This window comes from Chanodichthys erythropterus, chromosome 18 (genome assembly GCF_024489055.1).
Source record: "Chanodichthys erythropterus isolate Z2021 chromosome 18, ASM2448905v1, whole genome shotgun sequence".
NCBI classification, from domain to species: Eukaryota; Metazoa; Chordata; class Actinopteri; order Cypriniformes; family Xenocyprididae; genus Chanodichthys; species Chanodichthys erythropterus.
In genome coordinates, this window is record NC_090238.1 from 13,094,030 (window position 1) to 13,118,043 (window position 24,014).

At 37.1% G+C, this 24,014-nt stretch overlaps 1 protein-coding gene across 2 annotated transcripts in view; it reads left to right on the plus strand.

The window, feature by feature from the left end:
- The window catches only part of nrxn3a (neurexin 3a), a 362,007-nt gene that overhangs the window by 321,122 nt on the left and 16,871 nt on the right, over window positions 1-24,014 (plus strand). Inside the window, exons 14-16 of one of the 2 annotated variants that reach the window (XM_067366786.1) lie at window positions 3,651-3,740; window positions 5,056-5,360; window positions 11,396-11,398. In XM_067366786.1, coding sequence (XP_067222887.1) covers window positions 3,651-3,740; window positions 5,056-5,360; window positions 11,396-11,398 — 398 coding nt within the window. The remainder of the gene's footprint in view (window positions 1-3,650; window positions 3,741-5,055; window positions 5,361-11,395; window positions 11,399-24,014) is intronic. The other variant, XM_067366785.1, reaches the window with a different exon arrangement.

Consider the following 24,014-nt stretch of genomic DNA (forward strand, 5'->3'; position numbering starts at 1 on the left):
TACTCTGTCCAGTCCGCGCTTTGCGACTGTACATAGACAGAACCTAAAGCCTCAGGACCTCAGACCAGCTCTTGTCTGTTATGGAGGCCAGCAGAAGGGAAAGGCTGTCTCCAAGCAGAGGATGGCCCACTGGATAGTGGATGCCATCGCCCTGGCTTACCAAGCTCAGGGTGTGCCCTGCCCGCTCAGGTTGCATGCTCACTCCACGAGAGGTGTCGCATCCTCCTGGGCGCTGGCTCGTGGCGCCTCGCTGACAGACATTTGTAGAGCTGCGGGCTGGGCGACACCTAACACGTTCGCTAGATACTATAGCCTTCGTGTCGAGCCGGTCTCCTCCCATGTTCTCGCCACAGGTCAGAGGCACGGAGAGGCCCCGGCTTAGTGTCGGCTTGCTGCGCTACATGCGCTTCTTTTCTCCAGAGAGTCCCTACAAGGCAGACCCTGTCGAGTCCTCCGATATCCCTTCGGCAGCCGACGTGGCGGAGCGTCTGGCGCCAGGCCTATACTCCGTTGTATCCTTGAGAACCGGGTTTAGGCTGGGTTCCATATGTGTGACCCTACGGGGATCCCATATGGTTGGTTCCACGGTTGCTCCTAAACGAAGCCCGTGTCTTTCCCTCTGGGAGAACCTACCCTTCATCGGGTTGGAGTCACCCCAGCTCTTCCATATGTAGCACAGCCCTACAGGGTTAGTCCATATGTACTTCTCCACATAACTCCTTCGGGGAAGGATGTGGCTTCCGCAGCGTTCCTTTCCCAGCGAAGGGTACGCTTTCCCAGCGTTATCCAATAGTCTCACTGAGTGGGTTTTGGGGAACAGCAGTGATCGACTCTCTCTGTGTTAGCCCTGTCCCACCATCCTCAGGCAAGGGGGTTCAGGTGGCTTGCAACAGAGCGCTGGAAGGGGGCAGCTCCTGTGGCGCTTTGGTAGGGATTCCTATTCGTCGGTCTGTCCGACGTACGTCGAACGTGACCGACTGAATGGGAACGTCTCGGTTACAAAGGTAACCCTCGTTCCCTGAAGGAGGGAACGGAGACGTACGTCCCGTCGCCACAGTCGCTGTACCCCGCTGATGCTGCCGCCTATCCGGTTCGGCTCCTCAGCGAAAACCTGAAGATGCAACGCACCTGCTGCTCATTATATACCCGCGCTGCGAGGCGAGCAGCTGATGCATATGATTGCATGCCAATGTGCATTGGCTCGTTTAGTTACACTCGAAGTAGATTGGCCTCTCTAGCGAGATTCCTATTCGTCGGTCTGTCCGACGTACGTCTCCGTTCCCTCCTTCAGGGAACGAGGGTTACCTTTGTAACCGAGACGTTATTATCGCTCCATCTGCCATTTTTCGCTATTGTTCTTGTTTGCTTACCTAGTCTGATGATTCAGCTGTGCACAGATCCAGACGTTAATACTGGCTTGTCTAATGCTTTGAACATGAGCTGGTATATGTAAATGTTAGGGTCATACATATTAATGATCCCGACTGTTACGTAACAGTCGGTGTTATGTTGAGATTCGCCTGTTCTTCAGAGGTCTTTTGCAAAAATCAGATTTACATAAGGAGGAAACAATGGAGTTTGAGACTCACTGTATGTCATTTCTATGTACAGAACTCTAATTAATTAACTATGCCGAAGTAAATTCAATTTTGAATTCTAGGGCACCTTTAATAGTATATGGAAAGAATTAATCATCCAATCATGGGGGGTGATTTTGTTGGAGTACATCTGCATAGAAAAAAGTGAAAAATGACTTTTTACTCTGAAGACTTTTTTGAGTGTGAACCATCCTTGAAAAATCTGTGAAAAACAGTCTTGGGTACTTTCTTTATAAGCCTCAACTCAATCCTCTTTCAGAAGAGCTTAAAAATAAAAATTGCACTTGAGTAGGCCACAATCCCACTGTTTTGACCCACTCAATATGACTTTAAAATATGATTTTTATTCTGATTATTATTAAATAAATATATTAAACAATCCATTTGTTAAATCATGACATCACAAATACGAGGTCTAATACAATCTCGACAGCTGTTTATGAGCACTATTCATTTATTGCACAACTTTAAGTTTTAAAAGACTCCAGTATTTTAATGATTCAGAAAAGAAGAATCATTGTCCGGCCAACTGTGATTTTTAACGGTAGTACTACAGCAATACCATGAGTGTATATTATTAACACCATTTGATATTTGCTTTTGGCATCTGATAGAGCATTTGGACACTGATACTATGACGACACACTTAATTAACAAGCGGATAAGAAATATTTTGCAATAATACTGTACTGTAAAATAAATTTAAAAAAAAATGACAATAAAATTTATTTAATTCTATTACTGTAAAATGATAATACTAATATTTACATCTTAATTTCTTAATTTTTAAATGTTAAATCGCAAAGCTTTTATTTTAGTGGTTTGTCAGCAAATAAGTGCCATGCAAATATTTATTTTACTGAATCTCAGCCGATATCGATTTTATTTCTATGTATCATACAGGCCTATTTGACTTGCTTTCATGTCGTTTGAAACCTATATTACTTTCTGTCCACTGCATAACACAAAATAAGATAGTACAGTTGTCTCAGAACTCATTCTTCCCTTTTGTGAAAAAAAGTAAAAAAAAAAAAAAAAAAAAAAAAGTGTTTTGTTTGGCTTTCCTCTCAGAGGCTACCTCCGAGCGGTTGGGCTTCAGATGTGTGTGACTCAAATTCCTGGGTTTTGAGGGTATTGGTTGTGCTTCCTGCTGTCTGAAGACGGCTAAGCCAAAGTTGGAGGCTGCCTTTGGGCTGGCCCCCTGGTACACCCCTCCTTGGAGTCCTGAAATTTGGCTCACACAACACTCCTGCAGTGTCGTGCCACCCTTAGCACTCGAAGTCATTGTTGAAACAGCACGACGTTGCGGCCCCCTGTCCTCAAATGACATCCAGCTTCCTGCTGCGTCTCCACGAGCCCCCAATGGTACGGAATATCAGCACAGCTCTTTGGGCTTGCCATTAAAGCAAACATCCCCAGACGCATCTCATGAGGGGAGGCCTGCAACTCGCTTTGGTACCAGCTCATTCATCAAACATGATTTCACAACTGTATAATTTCCGTGGCTTTGGAAAACAGAAACAGCTGCTGTCTAGTTCTTGTTTGTCAATGGTGCTGTATGATTATGACTATTGATGTGGTTTTCTGTGTGAAAAATTATAAATATTGACCGGCATCATTAGCATTCAGCAGATAAATGTGTATATAATTATAAATATGTGAAGCATGAAAGCGTGTATGCTGTCATTTTTGATGGATAGATGGATTGACCGCAGGCAGCTAATCTACTGGCATTCATTACAGATGAACCAAATTTATCATAAATATGTTTTTATCAACTCTGGTGATAATTGATTTAATTACAAGAGATGATGGAGAAGACGTTCAGTATAAATAGTGTTTCATTACTGGAACAAAAAAAGAAAATTAACTGCTATGTGACTATGAACACAAACAGCTTTCAAATAAAACATAAATTTACATGACTAAACAATTCTAAAAGTGTTTAAATAACTTTTAAATAAGAAAAAAAAAATGTAATTAGAAGTATTTTTTAACAGTGATTATTGATTCTTATTATTGATTTTTAAAGCTGTCTTTTAAACTTCCAAGGTAACAGCGATAATGAGAGAATTCAAATGGCCAATAAGAAAATTCCTTTCAAATATGCCCGGCCCGTAGAGGAATGGCTTCAGGAGAAAGGTAACTTCCTCCTCTCTTTTTATTTATTATTTACATTTATTATTTATTTTATTTAAATATTTACTTTTTACCATCATTACTTATCTCATTATAACTAAATAAATTTAGCTGAAGAGAAATGCATTGTATCTTGTGTTGCACCAATCACATTTTTTTTTTTTTTTGCCTTTTCAGTGCTCCTTGATCTTTGTCAGACTAAATAATATATACATTGTTTAATGATTCTAAATTGGACTAGGAAACCTTTTATGAATGTTTTAAATGTAAACTTTAAAACGAATTAATTAAAACATAAATATCTCTTGAATTTCTGCCTGATAGAAAGGTTTAGTGATTTTATGTTTCGGGCAGCAGCTTGTGGCTGCACAGGAAGTATCATCCGGGAAGAAAGCGACAGCATGATTATTGTTTCAGACATTAATTGCATATCATCAGGAGTCCTTCTCATTATAATCACTGAAATTACTCAAATTAGGACTTTTTTTCATAATCATGAAGAAATTATGATGTCTGGACCTGAAATTGTTTATTTATTACTGAATTGTTGAGATATGAATCTCTTTTTTTCAAAACCACAGGATATTCACAAATTAATTTTTGCCTATTATTTAACTGATTCTTGAGACATATGACAAAACGTGTTTGAAAACACGTTTCACCTGTCATTCGTTTTTAAAATAGCAACATTAATAGGATACAATTGCTAGAATGTTTGTTTCATCAAAATGATCTGAAATAAAATGTTAAATACATTTTACTATATCATAATGTATCTAAAATAATTATTTGGTACCAAAATGTTTATTTTTTTCACTTCTGTAGCCTGTTTTGTCCCATGTTCTAAGAATCAGTGATTTGTTCTTTATACCTTGTTTATAATCAAGATAACATTTTCTGGCTTTTTTTCCAGTAGGAATGTCTCTATTATCTTAATATTTCAGGATACTTTCATATGCCTGTCATAAGGCATTTTGTTATTTATTAGTTTGGGTGATCTCTCCTTATAGAGACAATTATAGTAAAACTTACTGCAGCCATCATGATCTTTTAGCTAGACTCATTCAGGGAGACATAATGGGTCTGGTTTATAGTCTGGCCCTCCAAATGTTTACGACGTGTCTCAAGGTAGTATAACCCTGAGCATTTCAAAAGGAAATTAAGCTGTAGTAATCCAGCACAGCCATCTAAGTCATTGTACCTTGGTTGGGTAGGTTAAGTGCTCAAAACAGCTATGAATCTTGTTGCTGAACAAGATATTTTGTGCTCTTATTGACCCATAACCAAGAAATGTTCTGGATCTTTCTTGCATCCTCAGGGCGGCAGTTAACAATATTCAACACCCAGGCCACGATAACAATTGGTGGTTCAGACCGCAAGAGGCCATTTCAGGGCCAGCTCTCCGGACTCTACTATAATGGCCTCAAAGTGCTCAACATGGCTGCTCAGGGGAACCCTAACGTCAAAATCAACGGCAGCGTTCGCCTGGTGGGGGAGATTCCCGCAGCAGGTTCAGCTAGAACCACGGCCCTCCCCCCAGAGATGTCCACCACCTTTATCGAGACCACTACCACCATGTCCACCACCACCACGAGAAAACACCGCACTCCACCCACAATACAGGTACGACCCCTGACACACAAGCATAGATTCGAAAGAAGGCTTCAGTGGGGTCTGTTGCATAAATTGCTAAGACTAGTAAGACTAGTTAGTTACAAGTTAAGGCCTCGATTTACTCACAGCAAAGTTCTTCACTTAGGGGTATAAAGACGCTGCTGGGAGCGACGTTTTGGTGAATATGTAAATTGCGTGCTTGCCTCTCAACAACAATAACAGCAACAAAAAATCAGTAAGAAAACAGCAGTTAAGAAAGCATCTGATCATAGCGACGTGGATATGTTTGCACCAACTCTGCAATTTATCGCTCCAGTCAAGTTACATATTTGTATAGCACTTTATACTTTATCCAGTGTCAGTGTCTCTATCAGTTAGAACTACAACTTTAGTATAAATCAGATCTCCAGTGTGTTTTACTTGTATCAAACCTCGAAGAAACAAACTGAAGAAATTAATGTCAAAAGTCCAATTCATATGAATTCATATATGGCATAAAAACTTAGATTGGCCTTAGACGTGTTACCCTCTAGCTGGTCAAACTAGTTCTTCAGACACGGTCTTAAAAGTTTGTTCAAAAAAAAGTTTGTTCAAAAATGAAAACTCTGTCATTAAGTACTCACCATCATGTCGTTCCAAACCTGTAAGACTTTCGTTCATCTTCGGAACACAAATGAAGATCTTTTTGATGAAATCTGAGAGGTTTTTGTCCCTCCATAGACAACCTATGCAACTGGAAATTTGATGCTTCAAAAAGTTCATGAAAAGATAGAACTAATTCATATGAATTGAGTGATTTACTCCAAATTTTCTGAAGAGACTCGATTGCTTTGTATGATAAACCAATGAGGTTCATTCTTGTGTGTTATGCAACATATTTGAGCTTCTGTTTATGTTCGCTGATCAATGTTTATATGTGAATAAAAGCCTAAATTCAATCTGTTCATCATATAAAGCAATCGAGTCTCTTCAGAAAATTTGGACTAAACTGCTCGATTCATATGGATTTGTTTTACGATCTCTATGAATTTTTTGAAGCGTCATTGTTTCAGTTGCATAGGTTGTCTATGGAGGGACAGAAATCTCTCAGATTAAATGTAAAATATCTTCATTTGTGTTTCGAAGATGAACGAAAGTCTTACAGGTTTGAAACGACATGAGGGTGAGTAATTAATGATAGAATTTTCATTTTTGGGTGAACTAACCCTTTAACATAATGCTGTGTTTATGCGATTGGCGTGTTTTGGTTTTTTTTTGTTTTTTTTTTCCGCATGTGTGCCTTCGTCTCCTCATCATTTATGATTTGGGAACTACACCACAAATAACGTCTGGCCCAGATTTACAATTCAAATAAACGAGGACAGAAATTTTTTGCAAAATAACATGGAAAATAAATCTCTGGAATGGATTTTTAGGAGTTTTTCTGCACAGCTACACCTTCCATTCTGCAGAACATCTCAGTGCTGCTTACAGCGTTGTCCTTAATTTATTACACTTTCAGTTTGGTTCAATGATTTCCAGAGTGCTTATTTGTCAAGCTAGACCTATTTCTTCAGTTTTCAGTTTGCAGATGCAAATAGGCATTCAAATGAGAAACAATGATTGGACCACGCCCAGGTCAAGTATGTTACGTATGTGGACAGGTAAACATATTGCAGCAACAATACATTGTGTCTGTGTGGGATGCCAAATTATAAATATGCAAAACAGAGGCTTTTGTTTCATTTAAGAGAAGTCACTCAACCAGGTGCGTTTGAATGATTTTCCAACAGTATGCAAACAACTTGCTCCAGTTAACGCAAGCACAAGCGGTGTCCACGACTCAATTTTATTAAGGTTGAGAGCCTCTCTGACATGTTTTTGTTGTGATGTTTTTCATAACCAACTAGAATTGTTTATAATTCTCCACGTCCTTAAAGATAAAGATACAAGAGCGGGTGCACAAAGCCTCATTCGCACACTCTTGACAACCAAACAGAGTGCCGCCCACATAAAGTTTGACCGGGAGCCAATAAAACACTGTGGTTTGGCGAAATGCGATTAGACTGGCCATTTCATAGGCATCCTGGTACAAATTGAGCTGGTGGAAGTGATATTAAAGCCATCAGTCTCCTCTGTGTCTGAGACACATTTTGGCAAGAGACATTTGTAATCATGAAGCCCCCACAGTTGACTGCATAAAGAAAGTTTACGACTGACTAATGCTAAGAGAATTGGAGCTACAAATGTGTTCTTCCTACTCAGCGCATTTGTTGAATTAAAATAGTACATTAATTTAGGTAATTAAATTAGTAGAAAATCAATTGTTAATTGCCTCAGTTCACAGTAACTCAGAGAAAACACAATATATACACTCTAAAAAATGCTGGGTTAAAAACAACCCAAGTTGGGTTGAAAATGGACAAACCCAGCGATTGGGTTGCTTTAACCCAGCAGTTGGGTTAAATGTTTGCCCAACCTGCTGGGTAGTTTTACTTAACTCAACTATTGTTTACAAATTACAGTTGCTTACTTAATATGAACCCAAATATCTTGAAAATGAACATTTATTAATATGTTTAATAAATTAACATTTTAATTTCATTTTAGATTCATTTTAAGTCAGCCATATAGTAATTTTCAAACAATAGTTGGGTTAAATAAAAATACCCAGCAGGTTGGGCAAACATTTAACCCAACTGCTGGGTTAAAACAACCCAATTGCTGGGTTTGTCCATTTTCAACCCAACTTGGGTTGTTTTTAACCCAGCATTTTTTAGAGTGTATATATTACCATTGTTGTCAGTGTTGTTTGTCATGCACATTGTGCTTTTACTGTCATCATATCAGTGAAATATGTCAAATGACAGTTCTTTTCTGCCTTCGGGTCACAAGATACAAGGATCTCTGTTAAGAAAGTGAGCACATCCTAAACATGAGCTACTTTCACCCCAAATTCAGACCTGTGGTCTTCAAGAATCTCCTACAGATGCGCAGAGAACCACAGAGATGGAAATTTCCAGTAACATTAAGGCTGAAGATGATCATGTCTGAATTTAGCTGGAAACTGTAGATGCTCAGCGAAGCATTAGACCGCATTTCAATCTGAGCACAAACAGGCAAAACACACGCAAATGCTGTGGTAACAAGAGGGCGTGCGTCTGCCTGGAGCAGAGCCATGCTTGAGAATAAAACAATTCTTTCTGACGCACTCTTGAAAACAGCACTGCTGTGGGTCCTGTTTGGCTTATGAAGCTAATAGACGTTCAAGAAAACACAACCATGGATTGTTATCTGATCTAATGAAACAGTCACAGTTGCATATTGCGCACGAAAGGGTGAAAGGCATGTGATGGTATTAGGGTGAGTCATTTTGTTGGCGTCACCTAACATGACTGGAATTAAGCTTTTGGAAATAGATAATGATACACCCACAGTCATTTCTAACATGTTTATTTATGTATTCATTTTATAAATCCCCATCCCACGCACATTGGCCCATCTTTGGACTAATTTTTGTCACCATTGCTCTGTTAAGACTTGTGTTGCAGTGAATAGCCTATTTTTCTGTTTAATTCTTTTTTTTTTATTTCTTTAGTCACTCGGTGATAACAAAATATCTAAAAAAAAATAACAATATCATATGGCCAAAACTCAAAGAACCAATCATCAAAATGGTTTTTATATTAACCAAAAATTGGCGGTACGTTGTCGAGAGATGAGTTTGAAATGAGAATGAAGAACGAATACAGCCCTCTTTCACAATCTTGAGGATGAATGGAGGATTGTGGGTACTTGAGCGGAATTGGCAGGAGGATACTCATTAATTCCAATCAGTCTAGTAGGTCAACAGGCTGGAGGTCATGTTTGCCTTCTCATCTTAATTTGTGCAAACAGGATCAGTAAACAAGTGGTCTGTTACAGTTGGGGAAGTAATTTAATTGTGAATGCAATCCCTACATGCATTGTGCTGGGATGAGAGATCTATTTTTAAGTCATTTGCATTTGCGTCGAACTGGAACAAGGTCTACGTGTTTTATTCAGTTTAATTAAGACCAGGGCTGTAGAGACGAAGAGAAGCCGGGCTTGTGTGGATCTCAGTTGAGAACTCTTTCGAGGTTTGCTTAAGTACGTGCTGCTGTTCTTCAAAGAAGTTCGACTGGAAGAGAAGTCTTGAGAGACATAACAAGGAAGGGTTTTTCTTGTTTTAATCATGTTTAGGATAGGTGTAGAAACAGAAAACATATAGCATTATGTGATTTCTTGGCTTTGAATGACAGAAGAACAGCTTAGCATTATGAGGTAGTTAGCTTTAGCATATTAGAAGCACAAAACATGTTGATTTTTTATAAAAGGGAATTGAATATCTGATCATGTTTAAAAGAAGTCTCAGCTAGGTTGTAGCATGATTTGATGTGGAAGAAGTTTGTAAAATTGACTTTTTCTTTATCTCGAGGGCAATCTTTATTTCATTAATGTATCTGAGATTGTTCGATGATAAACCTCACATATAAGGGGTGTGTTTTCCTCTGGGCATCTGAATTATTGATGTAAGGTAGGTTAATTGAGCTGCACACATTTTCATATCAGAGGGGTGGGATGATGATATTCATTTCATTTTTTGTGTCTGCAGAAGCTTGAGGGACTACATTTGGTCTCGTACTTCCCTTTGGCCTCTAATAGGAGGGATTTGGGGTGGTTATGGTCGTTCCAATCCAAAATCACCAAATCCTTTTACTTTGCTGTACTGCTGATGTGTAGTACATTAAAGAGCTGTGTGCCAGAGGGGATCAAACCCTTAGTGAGACACGGCAAAGGATTTTCTCTTCGAATTAGCCCACTTTCAGCCATGTTGTCATAAGTGCTCATTTGCTTTAAACAGGATCCCCTGCAGAACGATTTAATGTGCTGGGAATTAGGATGGAAATGCTTATTATGGTAGTGTTGATTTTGTTAATGTTTTAGCTTATACCGTATATAAGAGCATAATGGAGTAAGACAGGGTTTGATGTGCTTGTTGTAAAGATGTTGTAAAGATTAACGTCAGTGTTTAAAAAAGTGACTGAATAGGAGACATTAATTTAATTGTAAAAGTTTTATTTGAGGCAATTTTTTAAAACGGACTTGCTATATTTTTAAGGAATAGTTCTCTCAAAAAATGAAAACCTTTCCAAACTGCGTGAAACACAAGAAAAAAAAAATGGAATTATTTTATATGCTCACAAATGACTAAATAAATAAATAAATAAAAAATAAAAAAATCTATGTATTTAAAGGTTATAGAGAGGATTTTTTCGTCAACTGAGAATCCAAAGACTGTTACTGAGTTTTTGGAATGAGAGCATGCGTAAGAACTGCCCCCTTCCTTCACAGCTCATTTCAAAAGAACGCCTCCCAAAACTCGTAAACACTCGTATTGGAACACGAGTGTTTACCACCGGCATTCGCTGTATCGTGTTAGTGGATTCATTATGTCAGACTCACCGCAGGTAACTCATAATCTGCAGTTGTTACTCCTGTCTCCTGACAAAAACATCGCATGCAGCGCCTGTGGAGTGTGGAAAGTTACTGGAGCGCGCAGCCGCACTCGTCTCTCACAAGGAACGTCACGGCAGTGATTGACAAGCCAGAGGGCCAATCGTTTACGCGATTTCAGCTCAAAATACCTCACAGATCATCAAATTTGTCAAAATTGTCAAATTTGCCCCTATTTGGGTGTGAGTAAAAACACACAGTTTTTGTGTGTGTCCCTTTAAATGCAAATGAGCTGCTGCTCTTGGCCGCTTTCCAAAAGAGGGCGGAGCTTTAACAGCTTGCACTTCTGTTGCTCAACAACAACAAAGCTGGAGAATCTCACACAGCCAAAATGACGATTGTCATTAACGATGTTCAGCCTTACATTGTTCATTGGCAATTGTTCATTGGACACTGATGGAGAGACTCAGGAAGAAGTTACAACTTTTAGAATGTAACTGGACGTTTCTGAATGGTTAGTGGATAAATTTATGTTGTTGCTGTGGAGTTGATTCACCTCATTAACTAGCATGTTAATCTTTTGTGCAAAGCCAGTGTTGAATTGACCCTCGTTTGTGAAGTAGTCCGGCGTAAAATGACGGCATGGCAACAACACTCTACACTTTTAAAAAAATCAGTAAAAAACAGATCGGAAGTCTCGCACATTCACAGAAATACCTTAATTCCGTGTTGACAAATAAGATGGACAGACTAAACACGTAATATGCATGTGCATGCCGTCACCATTTCACAGATTCAGATTTTCAAAAGTTTGCATTTTCACGTTTTGGCCACCAAAACGCAGTTGTCATGTAAATAAATGGCCAAAACACATAAATAGTTTTCCATTTTTAGTTGTAACCGGTGTCGTGTAAACAGCCCCTCAGTGTGAATCATTTGTTCTTGAACTGAGCTGGTCCTCAAGTTCAACTCAATGGTTAAATGATATAGTCACATTGATTAACAACCCACTGGAGGTCAACATTATTAATGAATGACTTAAATAAAAGATTGTTTGTCATACAAACCATTATATGGCTTATAATCATATTATATGGACTACTTTCATGGTGCTTTTACATACTTTTTTGAAAGTTTCAAAGCTTCAGTCAAAATTAATTGTAATTGCATTGAAAAGAGCGACCAGAACTTTATTCATATTTCTCCTTTTGTGTTCCATAGAAGAAAGAAAGAGTCATGCAGGTTTGCAACAACTTGTGTGTAAGTAAATGACAGCAGAATTTATTATTTTGATGTGAACTATCCCTATAATGCAATTTAATGATTTAAAAGCCTGCTTAATTAGATTTAGAGATTAATCACTACTGAATGCTCAGATTCTTATTTAGCACAGTGAATGTGGATGGCTCTTGATAAGTATTAACTGTGTCTGTTTATAAGTTGTAAAACACTGAATCTATGTAAGACACGTATGTGGCCAATTCCAGGGACTGTTATCTGTCACCGTGCATCTGCTGTGCACAGCAGCTAGCATCTCTTGCTGTGTTGTTGCTGGGAGGACATGTCGAGAAACAAACAAATTACTGCAATGTTGTGATGTACCTCACAGAAACAACATGATTTTTTTCGGATTTAATTAAGCCGCCGCACTGGGACCCTCGTAATTGTCCACAATGGGAACAACTAATGGATATTTTTTGCATATTAATAGCTTCCTCATGAATGAAGTGTAGAGTTAATAGAGGCTTAGCCGTTTTGGACTGCAGCTTCTAATTATCACGTAACTGAAGAGATTTTAGCTTAAATCTAAATGAAAAAGTTTAAACAAAAATACATAAACAAATATATTGTATACTAGATATGCATAATAAGTTAAAAAAAAAAAAAAAAAAACAATGTGCTAAGGTGTGCCCAGCATGCTTTAAATCTAAACTAAAAGCCATACATTTTCTTCTGCATGAGAGCTGGCAGACAGTTCAGGGGTTAACCGCATGATCCACTGAGACAGAAAAAATACTGTCAGCAACGGGAGTTGCTGCACTACCACAATAAAGACTAATATTTCTCCTGAGTTGTGTTTAGAATCCAATTATATGGAGGTTGGAGGCGGCCGACAGAAGGCTGTGGTGCAGAGGACTGATACGTTTCAGAAGGTGCTGACGAGCCACGTGGGAACGGGATATTACGCGTGGGCAGACGCCGCTATCCCTAAGAGACGGCGGCCTTGATTTATTGAAATGCGTGGCAGCCATAGTTAAAAGGGCCAAAGCTATGGGAGCCGTATCAAGGCGCTCCTTGGGTAGATGATGCTAGTCCAATCTCCTGGCCACGGTAGTGTATTGAAATGTGAATCCAGTTTCACTATACTCCAGTTTATTTCCTCTTGAGGCGTGATACTGGATAAAAAGTAACAAAGGGACGTTACTGGGAACAGACATGTTTGCATAACAATAGCAGTAGCATTTAGGCTGCATTTCAACTAAGATTCTCCTCTTTATTGCACCTAATTCCCTGTGTAATTTGGTAATAGATATTTAAAAGCACTTTTTGTGGATGTACATGATCACAGCAATACTTTAATCCAATGAATATGAAGTTTTAATAGAAAATAGAACATTATTTCACTTGCTGAAAATATAAATTAACTATTTCCACCTATTACAACTGGAAAAACTCAAATTAAGTACAGAAAAAAAGTCGGCACACCAAGGCTCCAAAAAAGCAAAAATTTTATAACAGACTCTCATACAGGTAACATTTTGAGCATGCAGGCTTTCCATCAGACAATTAAAAAATTTAAGCAACAAGCCTTTATACTAACAGGTGATTAATCAAGGATCGCATGACCGATTTTTGCATTTTAGGAGGCCAGGTTTACTGAACAGGGCAAATTAGTGTGAGAGTGCAATAACAAAAAAGCACCGATGGGAGTGGAAAGTTCTGCATGTGATCTACTGATGACGTGCAAATTAAATAACACGGACGCAGTCACATCATTTCCATAATGACCAATGCAATCTACCAAGAGATTGATAGCTAAATTAGCATCTGGTATAAGACATCCTTTTTTAGGCGGTAAATAATGGTGCAAATACCAGTAAATTGACTAGTGCAAACCTTAGTAAATCATCCTTGCAAATTCTCGCCTCCCATAGATTCTGTGTCTGGAAGGTAAACTCCTACGAATGCATATGCATTAAGGTTAGCTGCAAAAATAACTCTGTCCACACACCTTTTCAGTGCTAATTTTTCACTGTGTGTCTTCAGGATATCTTGACAGTAGTTTTTTAACACCAAAGGTTTGCTCTGGCACAAGCTGTTAGTAAATCTGGCCCTTGGTGTGCTTTTTTTCTGTTTTTTATTATTTCTTTTGTCAAGCACCCAAATCGAGCATTTTTGCTGGTGACGTGAATGCTTTTGAAATTAGGTATAATCAAATTGGCTGTACAAGTCATTTCAACTTAAATTATTTTATACTGACTTAAAATAACGAGTTAAATCTAATATAACTTTTTATATGAAGTTTTTTTTTTAGTTCAAGTAATGTAAAAAGAAATGTTGCCATAATTTACTGATCATATTAGTAAATTATAAATACCATTTTCATTTTAAAAATGTTCTTTGTTAACACCTGATAAATAATTTATAAAAATAATAATTCTTTAAGTCAATTAAAATATTATTTTATAAATAATTTAAATTAATTTGATCAGATATTCATTTGATTATGATTGAAAATATTTAAAAAAAAATTAAATTGTTATCCCCAGTTTTTATACTTTCTTTTTTATCTCTTTTTATACTATGTTCTCTAAAGCACATTTCATGCATGGAAGGCGCTGTACAAATAAAATCTGAATAAAATATTTAGGGGAACCAAAAAAAATCATCTTCTCATGAGAACAGATTCCTCATATTCTAATATCAAGGTGCCTGGGTAATGAAATCAGGCTCGTACATGCTGTCTGAACCCAGTGCTCCTGTGCCATTGCTCCGTCTTCTGCCTGTATCATTTTCGTCTTCTCCAGACATTACCACCTCTCTATCTCCCAAGACCGTTTCCATCCCCTCTTCAAATTATAAAGGCACGGCACAATAAAGGACACCACTTTAGATTTGAATCTATAATTGAAACAAACTGTGTATTGCTTTCTAATTTTAGCGAGGACACAAAGAGGAGTGCTCAGGGAGATAGTTTGTCATAAGGTCCCATGCGACCTTGCCCTCCTCAGCCAGAAAGTGATTAAAGATAAGGAGCGAGACCATTCCCGTGTAAACAGGAAGATGAACGGCGGCTGTTTGAAAGCTCTAGCGTTAGCTCAGGACGATTATAGTTTGCTGTGCAGCACAAAAAAAAAGTCATGAGTACAAAACAAAATGAAGTGTTCTGGACTAAGTCCTTGCTGCAGGCCATGGTGCAAAGAGGTAGTGAGCAAAGTGAGCTTAGAAAGATCTGTAAATCAATAGCCAGGTGAAATTCAAAGAGAGAAATAGAAATGAAAAGATGTTCGGTGAAGGAGGCATTGACATATTCATTCAGCTACAAGAATAAATGTTAAATAAAATATCTTGAATTTTAAAACAATATCTGAATAAATGTACTTAAACACAGATACTGGATCTGTAGTCCACATATAGTTGATCTTACCATTTATATATTCATATCAAAGTGCACTCAAATTGATAAACTGATGAAATATTTTATTCTTTCAGTAGAAGATCATTCGTTTTTGTCTTTGGGCTATGTCCTCTCATCCTATAGATACGCCCCTGTAATCGCACAGGCCTTTTTCTTGGAGAAAACACAATGTGCGATAAGATGTCAAATGGCTGTCATCAGAGGGGTGGAACTCTCTGAATCATTCTGAAACCGATCTTCTCCCTTCTTATTGATTCAGTTTGTAATACAAGCTGTTCACTCCTTGTACTGCCAAAGTGGAGATAGACACGATAGCATCAAGGCCAGAGAAACCCACAGGAGAGATGAAAGGAGATGATTATCTGAAGACCAGAGTCAGCAAACTTTTGTTTTAATGTCTGCTTTTGTCAGGATCCTTTTTTGAAGCGACATGGAATCATTTGGGTGTTCATAGGGACTAAAAAAGACTAGATAGATATTTTTCTTTTATCTTAATTGCATAGTAAGTGGAACTGTTATCTTAACTGCTGATCACTTCTTGAAGAGGTTTGAGACACAGTCATGGCTAGAGCACTTTTAGTCATGCAGTTGTTTAGCATTCATTTTCAGGTCTATTTGTCGTAATAAAGGGAATAGTGAGATAAGATGTGTCTTGGGTAAACTCTGCCTCTTAATCTATAGCAAGCTGTTAGTAAGCACAGTGTATTGCTGTGTGACCATATTTAGATGGTCCTTATATTTATATAGTTCCCATCATATACAGATGCCAGTGTGTTTTCTTTTTAGACAAAAAGAATAAAGGTTGTTTTGTATGTCAAAGCAAATTTAGCAGGAATAAACTACATTATAATTCAAAAGTTTGGGGTCTGTAACTGAATTCTCTTACGCTCACGAAGGCAGCATTTATTTGATAAAAAAAAATGCAGTATGAGCAGTAATATAGTGAAATATTATTACAATTTAAAGAACTGTTTTCTATTTTAGTATATTTTTAAATGTGATTCATTCCTGTGATGGCAAAGGTGTATTTTCAGCATCATTACTCCAGTCTTCAGTGTCACATGATGTTTCAGAAATCATTCTAATATGCTGATTTGCTGCTCAAGAAACATTTCTTATTATTGTTAATGTTGAAAACAGTTGTGCTGCTTAATAATTTTGTGTAAACCAAGATACATTTCTTTCAGGATTCTTGAATAGAATAGAAAGTTCAAAAGAATTATTTGAAATTATTTTACTGTCACTTTTGATCAATTTATTGCATCCCTGCTGAATAAAAGTATTAACTTCATTAAAAAAAAAAAGAAATCTTTCTGACCCCAGACCTTTGAATGGTAATGTATATCATGTATGTTGAGGAATTTGCTAAAGATTAGCCATGCATTATTAAATCAATGATAATGATTCCTTCTCATCTGTGTTCATAGTTTTATTCAAAATTGATTTATCTTGCAGTACCTTTTGACATGACACCCCTCCTTACTCACCTTTTAAAAAGTGGCTCAACTTACTCCATTCTACTTTGTCTAAATTGACTCTAAAAATGCTTTGTTTGCAAACTTTTTTCAAAACAGAACATATTTTATTCAAGCTACAATGACAGAAATTTACAGTATTTCCCCATGTAGGTGAGAAACTCCACGCCTCCCACATGCAAACAAGAGTGTGATTTGGAAAGAATATATGCTGTGATGCGAGCTATTTCTGATTCACCATTCTGCTCTGTCTTACTACTGGAAATGATTTAATTGAAAAGCTCATTTAATTAGAACTGTTTGGTTAGCTAAATCAGACTGTCTCATCCATTTAATTAATCGCCAATGTGTTACCTGCATGCTCTAGACATGAGAGCTGTGATCGCACTGTATTTATATCAGTGTGATTCAAATGTTGTTAAACCAAAACAATTAAACTTTCTCTGCAATGTTTTGCATTTAGAGACTATTTTATTTTTTAGATGGAAAAATGTTTCCTTCAGCTCATTATGACATCAGCATTAGCTTTGATCATTTGCTCTGTTCCCACTGATTGTGACATCAGAATTAGTTCTGTTCCCACTGATTGTGACATCAGAATTAGTTCTTATCCCACTAATTGTGACATCAGAATTAGTTCTATTCCCACTGATTGTGACATCAGAATTAGTTCTGTTCCCACTGATTGTGACATCAGAATTAGTTCTGTTCCCACTGATTGTGACATCAGAATTAGTTCTGTTCCCACCGATTGTAACAAAAGAATGAGTTCTTTTCCTACTGATTGTGACATCAGAATTAGTTCTATTCCCACTGATTGTGACATCAGAATTAGTTTTGTTCCCACTGATTGTGACATCAGAATTAGTTCTGTTCCCACTGATTGTGACATCAGAATTAGTTCTTATCCCACTGATTGTGACATCAGAATTAGTTCTGTTCCCACTGATTGTGACATCAGAATTAGTTCTTATCCCACTGATTGTGACATCAGAATTAGTTCTTATCCCACTGATTGTGACATCAGAATTAGTTTTGTTCCCACTGATTGTGACATCAGAATTAGTTCTTATCCCACTAATTGTGACATCAGAATTAGTTCTGTTCCCACCGATTGTAACATCAGAATGAGTTCTTTTCCTACTGATTGTGACATCAGAAGTAGTTCTGTTCCCACTGATTGTGACATCAGAATTAGTTTTGTTCCCACTGATTGTAACATCAGAATTAGTTTTGTTCCCACTGATTGTGACATCAGAATTAGTTCTGTTCCCACTGATTGTGACATCAGAATTAGTTCTTATCCCACTAATTGTGACATCAGAATTAGTTCTGTTCCCACTGATTGTGACATCAGAATTAGTTCTGTTCCCACTGATTGTGACATCAGAATTAGTTCTGTTCCCACTGATTGTGACATCGGAATTAGTTTTGTTCCCACTGATTGTGACATCAGAATTAGTTTTGTTCCCACTGATTGTGACATCAGAATTAGTTCTTATCCCACTAATTGTGACATCAGAATTAGTTCTGTTCCCACTGATTGTGACATCAGAATTAGTTCTGTTCCCACTGATTGTGACATCAGAATTAGTTCTTATCCCACTAATTGTGACATCAGAATTAGTTCTGTTCCCACCGATTGTGACATCAGAATTAGTTCTGTTCCCACTGATTGTGACATCAGAATAAGTTAATTTCCCAGTGATTGTGACAGAATTACTTTTGTTTTCACTGATTGTGACATATCTCAGTTCCCAGTCATCCATGCTAAATCTCAGGATCAAACATGTTGACCATACCACATCTTAAATCAAAAAGAGGCATAAAAACGAGACAAGAGGAACTTCCTAAATCTCATAGATTATTCCAGTGTCAGCACTTTCCTTGGTGCTGTATAATCGATTAGAACTGAGGGGCTCCTGTGAAATGAAAGATCTGCCTTCTGTTTGGACCGTAAATCACACACTTGCTCCTATATCTACAGGATTTACATGCACAGGCTTTTGGCAAAGGATACGCTGATCCACTGCTATGTGCTTTTCAACTTTGCTGTACTCTCGCAGATTACAGGCTACGCAATCATTAAAAAAAATGAATAAATCAGATTTTTCAGCATCGAACATTTTGATACCAGTCATGTGTATGAGAGAACTCTTTTCCACTCTGTATTTTTTAAATATTTGACACATTTTAACAATTTTAAACAGTTTAGCCTCAGTAAAGATGGCAGGTTTAGCTGTGCTGTACATTACTTGATAATAAGCTTTCAGTATTAATGTATTTAAGTCTGTCCGTGTGTTCATACTGCACTTCTTTCGGTGTTAATAATGAAATGTCTTGTATTGTTCACAAGCTGCTCTCTGACCTCAATTAAATCACCCTGCGAGACAAGCCAAATGGAATGAAATGAATCAATAGAAATAGGTAATTTGGGGGTCTGCGGGTCAGCAGCACTAAATTTGTGAAGCTTTTCATCAAGCGCTGAGACTATTAAGCTTTTACACCTCAGAAATGTTTATACTTACAAAAAATGCTTCGTATTAAGTCACTAATTCATGCAAGGCTGTCAGCACAGCAATTTAAGGTGAAGAAAAGTGCAATGAATTTGGCGTGTGACCCCTTTTAGCTCTTAAAGAGTTTTTTTTTTTTTTTTTCCCAAATCCTGCTAGTAGTGCCATTTTGCTAAGTATGTTAAAAACAAGGGTGTTTGAGTCAAAATATATAGCATTCTTTGTTGAATTCAAAATGAGCATGCTGTTTTAGATTTAATTGGTCACATTCTTGCTATATTTTGAGATGTGAATGGCAAGGAAAAGTGTTCTGTGGCAATTTTTGTGCCCTTACTGTCAGCGGTGACTGTTGAATCCATTTATTCTTCCATGCAGCTGAATTTGCCTATACAGCCACATAATGTGATATCAGCTCTTCCTATCAAGTCTTCACCCAACACGCCTGTCAATAGCTCCGCCTATTTATAGTAAATATATGTAGAGCAACTAAGCCACATTTTTCAAGGACATCAGTCACCTCAAATGAAATCTTGCATGCACATGAGCAGTAGAGAACTTTGTTCGGTTTGTGCACTGATAGACAGCTTTTCAAATTATCCCCCATCCGTTTACGCCCCGTTTGTCCTTTGATGCAAAGCATTTTTGATATTAGAAGGCTTTGAGTAGACCCTGTGTAATCACATTCCCGAAAAGACCATATCTTGTTTTTTTTTATAAACATCCGTAGGGTTTCCAGAATAACCAAATTTGAATTGAGATGCTGGCCTCTTCTGCTCTGTAGTTCCCTCCTGCTTTCTGTACCCAGCAGGACACTGGATCGGCTCACCCAGGCTGTCAGTTATCTTTGAGCAGAGCCATGGTAAATATCCTGCATTGATTAAGCAGATTTGCATAGGCAGAGCAAGCCTCGAGGCAAAGAGTTGAATGCTAACCAACATCCACAATGTCACAGGTCCAAAATACCATCTCGCCCTGCAGCTGCAAGGGTATTCTGCCATAAGTAGGCAAAGAATGTAATCAGACTGCTGGGCACTGTGTAGGAAGTGGCCTGGAATTTGCCAAGCCATGCCACATTTGCCAGGGCTGTGATGTTTATATTGATGGGTGATTCTTCAATTACAAGGACTTTTCTGTCTGTTAAATTCTGTTTTCTGTTCAATTGTAAGCTATTTATTTTTATTGTCACTCTTTATTTGTTGTTTATTTTTAAGAATGTTGAAATATCCGATCTGCCAAATTATCTCTATTTTTGAACCAGTGTTAGTTTAGTATTATGAATATACTATTTGTCACAACTTTAAAAGTCCAAAGATGAAGAAGAGTCAAAAGGTTCAGATACGAGGGTATTGAATAATAAAACAAACTCAGAAAATTCACAAGGCTGGTAGGCACATGTAACACAAACAATAATCGACAATAAACAGAGGAACCAAAGGAACCAAAAGTAGTGGTACAAAGAAGGTTAAAGGGTTAGTTCACCCAAAAATGAAAATAATGTCATTTATTACTCACCATCATGTCGTTCTACACCCCTAAGACCTTCGTTCATCTTCAGAACACAAATTAAGATATTTTTGATTAAATCCGATGGCTCAGTGAGGCCTGCATAGACAGCAATGGTACTTGCTTTCTCAAGATCCATAAAGGTACTAAAAACGTATTTAAATCAGTTTATGTGAGTACAGTGGTTCAATATTAATATTCTAAAGTGACAAGAATATTTTAGGTGTGCCAAAAAAAACAAAAATCCAAACACTACTTCAGAGCGTTATGAAACGTTTGAGTCAAATCAGTGATTTGGATCGCGAATCAAACCGCCAAACTGCTGAAATCACATGACTTTGGCACTCCGAACCACGGATTTCATTCGTAAAGCTCCGAAGCTTCAAGAAGCAGTGTTATGAAATTGGCCATCACTAGATATTGTTAAAAAGTCATTATTTTGTTTTTTTGCCGCACAAAAAAATATTCTCTTCGCTTTATAATATTAATATTGAACCACTGTACTCACATGAACTGATTTAAATATGTTTTTAGTACCTTTATGGATTTTGAGAGAAGAAGTATCATTGCTGTCTATGCAGGCCTCGCTGAGCCATCGGATTTAATAAAAAAAAATTAATTTGTGTTCTGAAGATGAACGAAGGTCTTAGGGGTGTAGAACGACATGAGGGTGAGTAATTAATGACATTATTTTCATTTTTGGGTGAACTAAACCTTTAACAAGGAGATGCAGCTGAACTAAGAGAACTTAAGAGAACTAAGATCAGTAACCATGACAACTCATAAGTGATGGGAAACTAGACAAAAGAAACACAGCAAACTAAAAGTCCATGAAAATGAACCGTGATACTATTATAGTACTTAGTAATATTTTTTTTTAGCTTTTATTTTTTATAATTTCAATTTTCGTTTTCATTTTAGTTTAAATGTTAGTGATTTTGTTACTGATTTAGATTTTTAATAATTTTAGTTAGGATAGTTAGCAATACTGTTTGGACCTGCCCATTGCCCAGGCTTTTTAAGTCAAGTCACCTTTATTTATATAGCACTTTATACAATACAGATTTTCAAAGCAGCTTTACAGTGATAACAGGAAAATCATTTAATGATGCAAGCAGAGTTAATTGTCACTTTAAAGCAGCTCTAAAAAGAAAAAAGTCCATTAATTGTTGATTCAGTTCCGTTGTAAAGATCACCAATTATTAAATTAGATTACCTTACCTTCTAAACTAAATTTATAGTCTTAAAATGAGGAAATTCCACCTTTGGGAATCCCACTTTGATCTTTGCACCTAGAAATCTGAGAAAATGTGATTTGAAATTTATGTGCTATTTATTTGTGTTTTCATTATACTATATAGATATACTTTATAGGAAAGACAAAATGATTTATTTTAAGATTTTATATTAGGATTTGAGTAGCTTTAGATGTCATTCCAAAAGTGATTTGGTCATTGGAGAATTTTAATTCAGAAACAGAGTGGCTCTACACTGATATTACCCCTATTCTTGTCCTCCTAATTTTATAGTCTGGTTTCAAACCACTTACTGTGTGAACAGCTTTTCACATCGCTTTAATCTTTAATAAAATAGTAACAATCCAGGGATATTTTTTATTCCTGCACACTAGCCAGCTTTTGATACAATCCAGTCTTTGTAACAGTCACAATGTGTTTATCTCAGAGGGGGTGCTGTCCACAAGAATCAAAGGATCAGAACCGCAGAGCTTTAAGCTCTCTCTCTCTCTCTCTCTAAACCTGGCAGAGGAAAAGAAAAAAAAGTCTGTATATACAATGAGAGCTTTAAATGTTAAATCCACTATGTATCTATACAATGGGGTCCAAAAATGTAAGACAGCAAGTGAAAATGCTTCTGTTTTACATTGACTTGTATTTAGCATTTTAAATTACATTAACTACAATTTGAGTGAAAGGTTTGTACCTTTTGTACCATGATGCCCACATGTTGACATTTAATATTTCTTAGTCATTCAAATATTTATGGTTTCAATTTGATGCTGAATCCCACTGTATATACATATGTTTTTAGCTATTGTTTCCGTAACATTTTGACACAGAGATCTCGGTTCATATTACTTGACTTTACTTCATATAAACATGCTCTGTTTGCTCTTAGCTGCAGTCAGTCCATTCTCATTTCTGTGGATTCACAGACTATTATTGAAGCTCAAGGGTGAAAATACAAACCTGTCCATAATGACCTTTACCTTGTCAAGGTAGAATAATCAGATTTCACTCCTTGCCTCAGCAGGCCAACCGAGAGCTCACTAAAACTCAATACACAGCAGAGCTGCTCATTTTCACCAGGCCAGACGAATAATAGGTCCAAAGGGCCCTGTCATCTAAAGCTATGTAGTCCTCATACAGAGGTTTAGTCAAAGCAGAAACCATATTTAATCTGACATAAACAGAAGCGAGGCAGTGAGAGATACAGTACAGTCGTACTTTTGCGTATACAGAAGTTGATCGATATAACTGAAATGTCTTTCCCCAACTTTTCAGTGGACATAAAACTTCAGAAAACACAGGATATGAAAATTTATCGTGACAAATGACCGAATTTTCAGGTACACAATAGTATAACCTGCTGAACTTTTGTCCCCTTGATCACCACATGAATGAGGTATCTACAAAATTGGTTGTTTCAAATGGTTTTGTTTCTGGATCCAGTGTTATTTGTTGTAGAAAATTAACCAAAATCAAACATTGTAAATTATTAATAATAGCATTAACCATTTTTAATATCTATTTAATTTAGATGCCAAGTTTTGGTTGTTGTATTCATATGGCTTATGGACACATTTTGCTTCAAATAATTTAGTGGCAACAGATTCTGTGTAACAAAAGGTCTATCAGACTTTACTGAGGTATTGTTTAAAAAAAAAAAAAAATCAGTAAACAGATAATTATTGTTCTTTTTTAATTATTATTATTATTATGGCCAAAATACATTGTTCTTTAAATAATGTGTCATTTCCTTAAGACTGAAAATAAATTGAATGGATTTAACCGGATTTGCTTATCTGTCGGACACCATGAAGCATTACACTCTCAGCTTT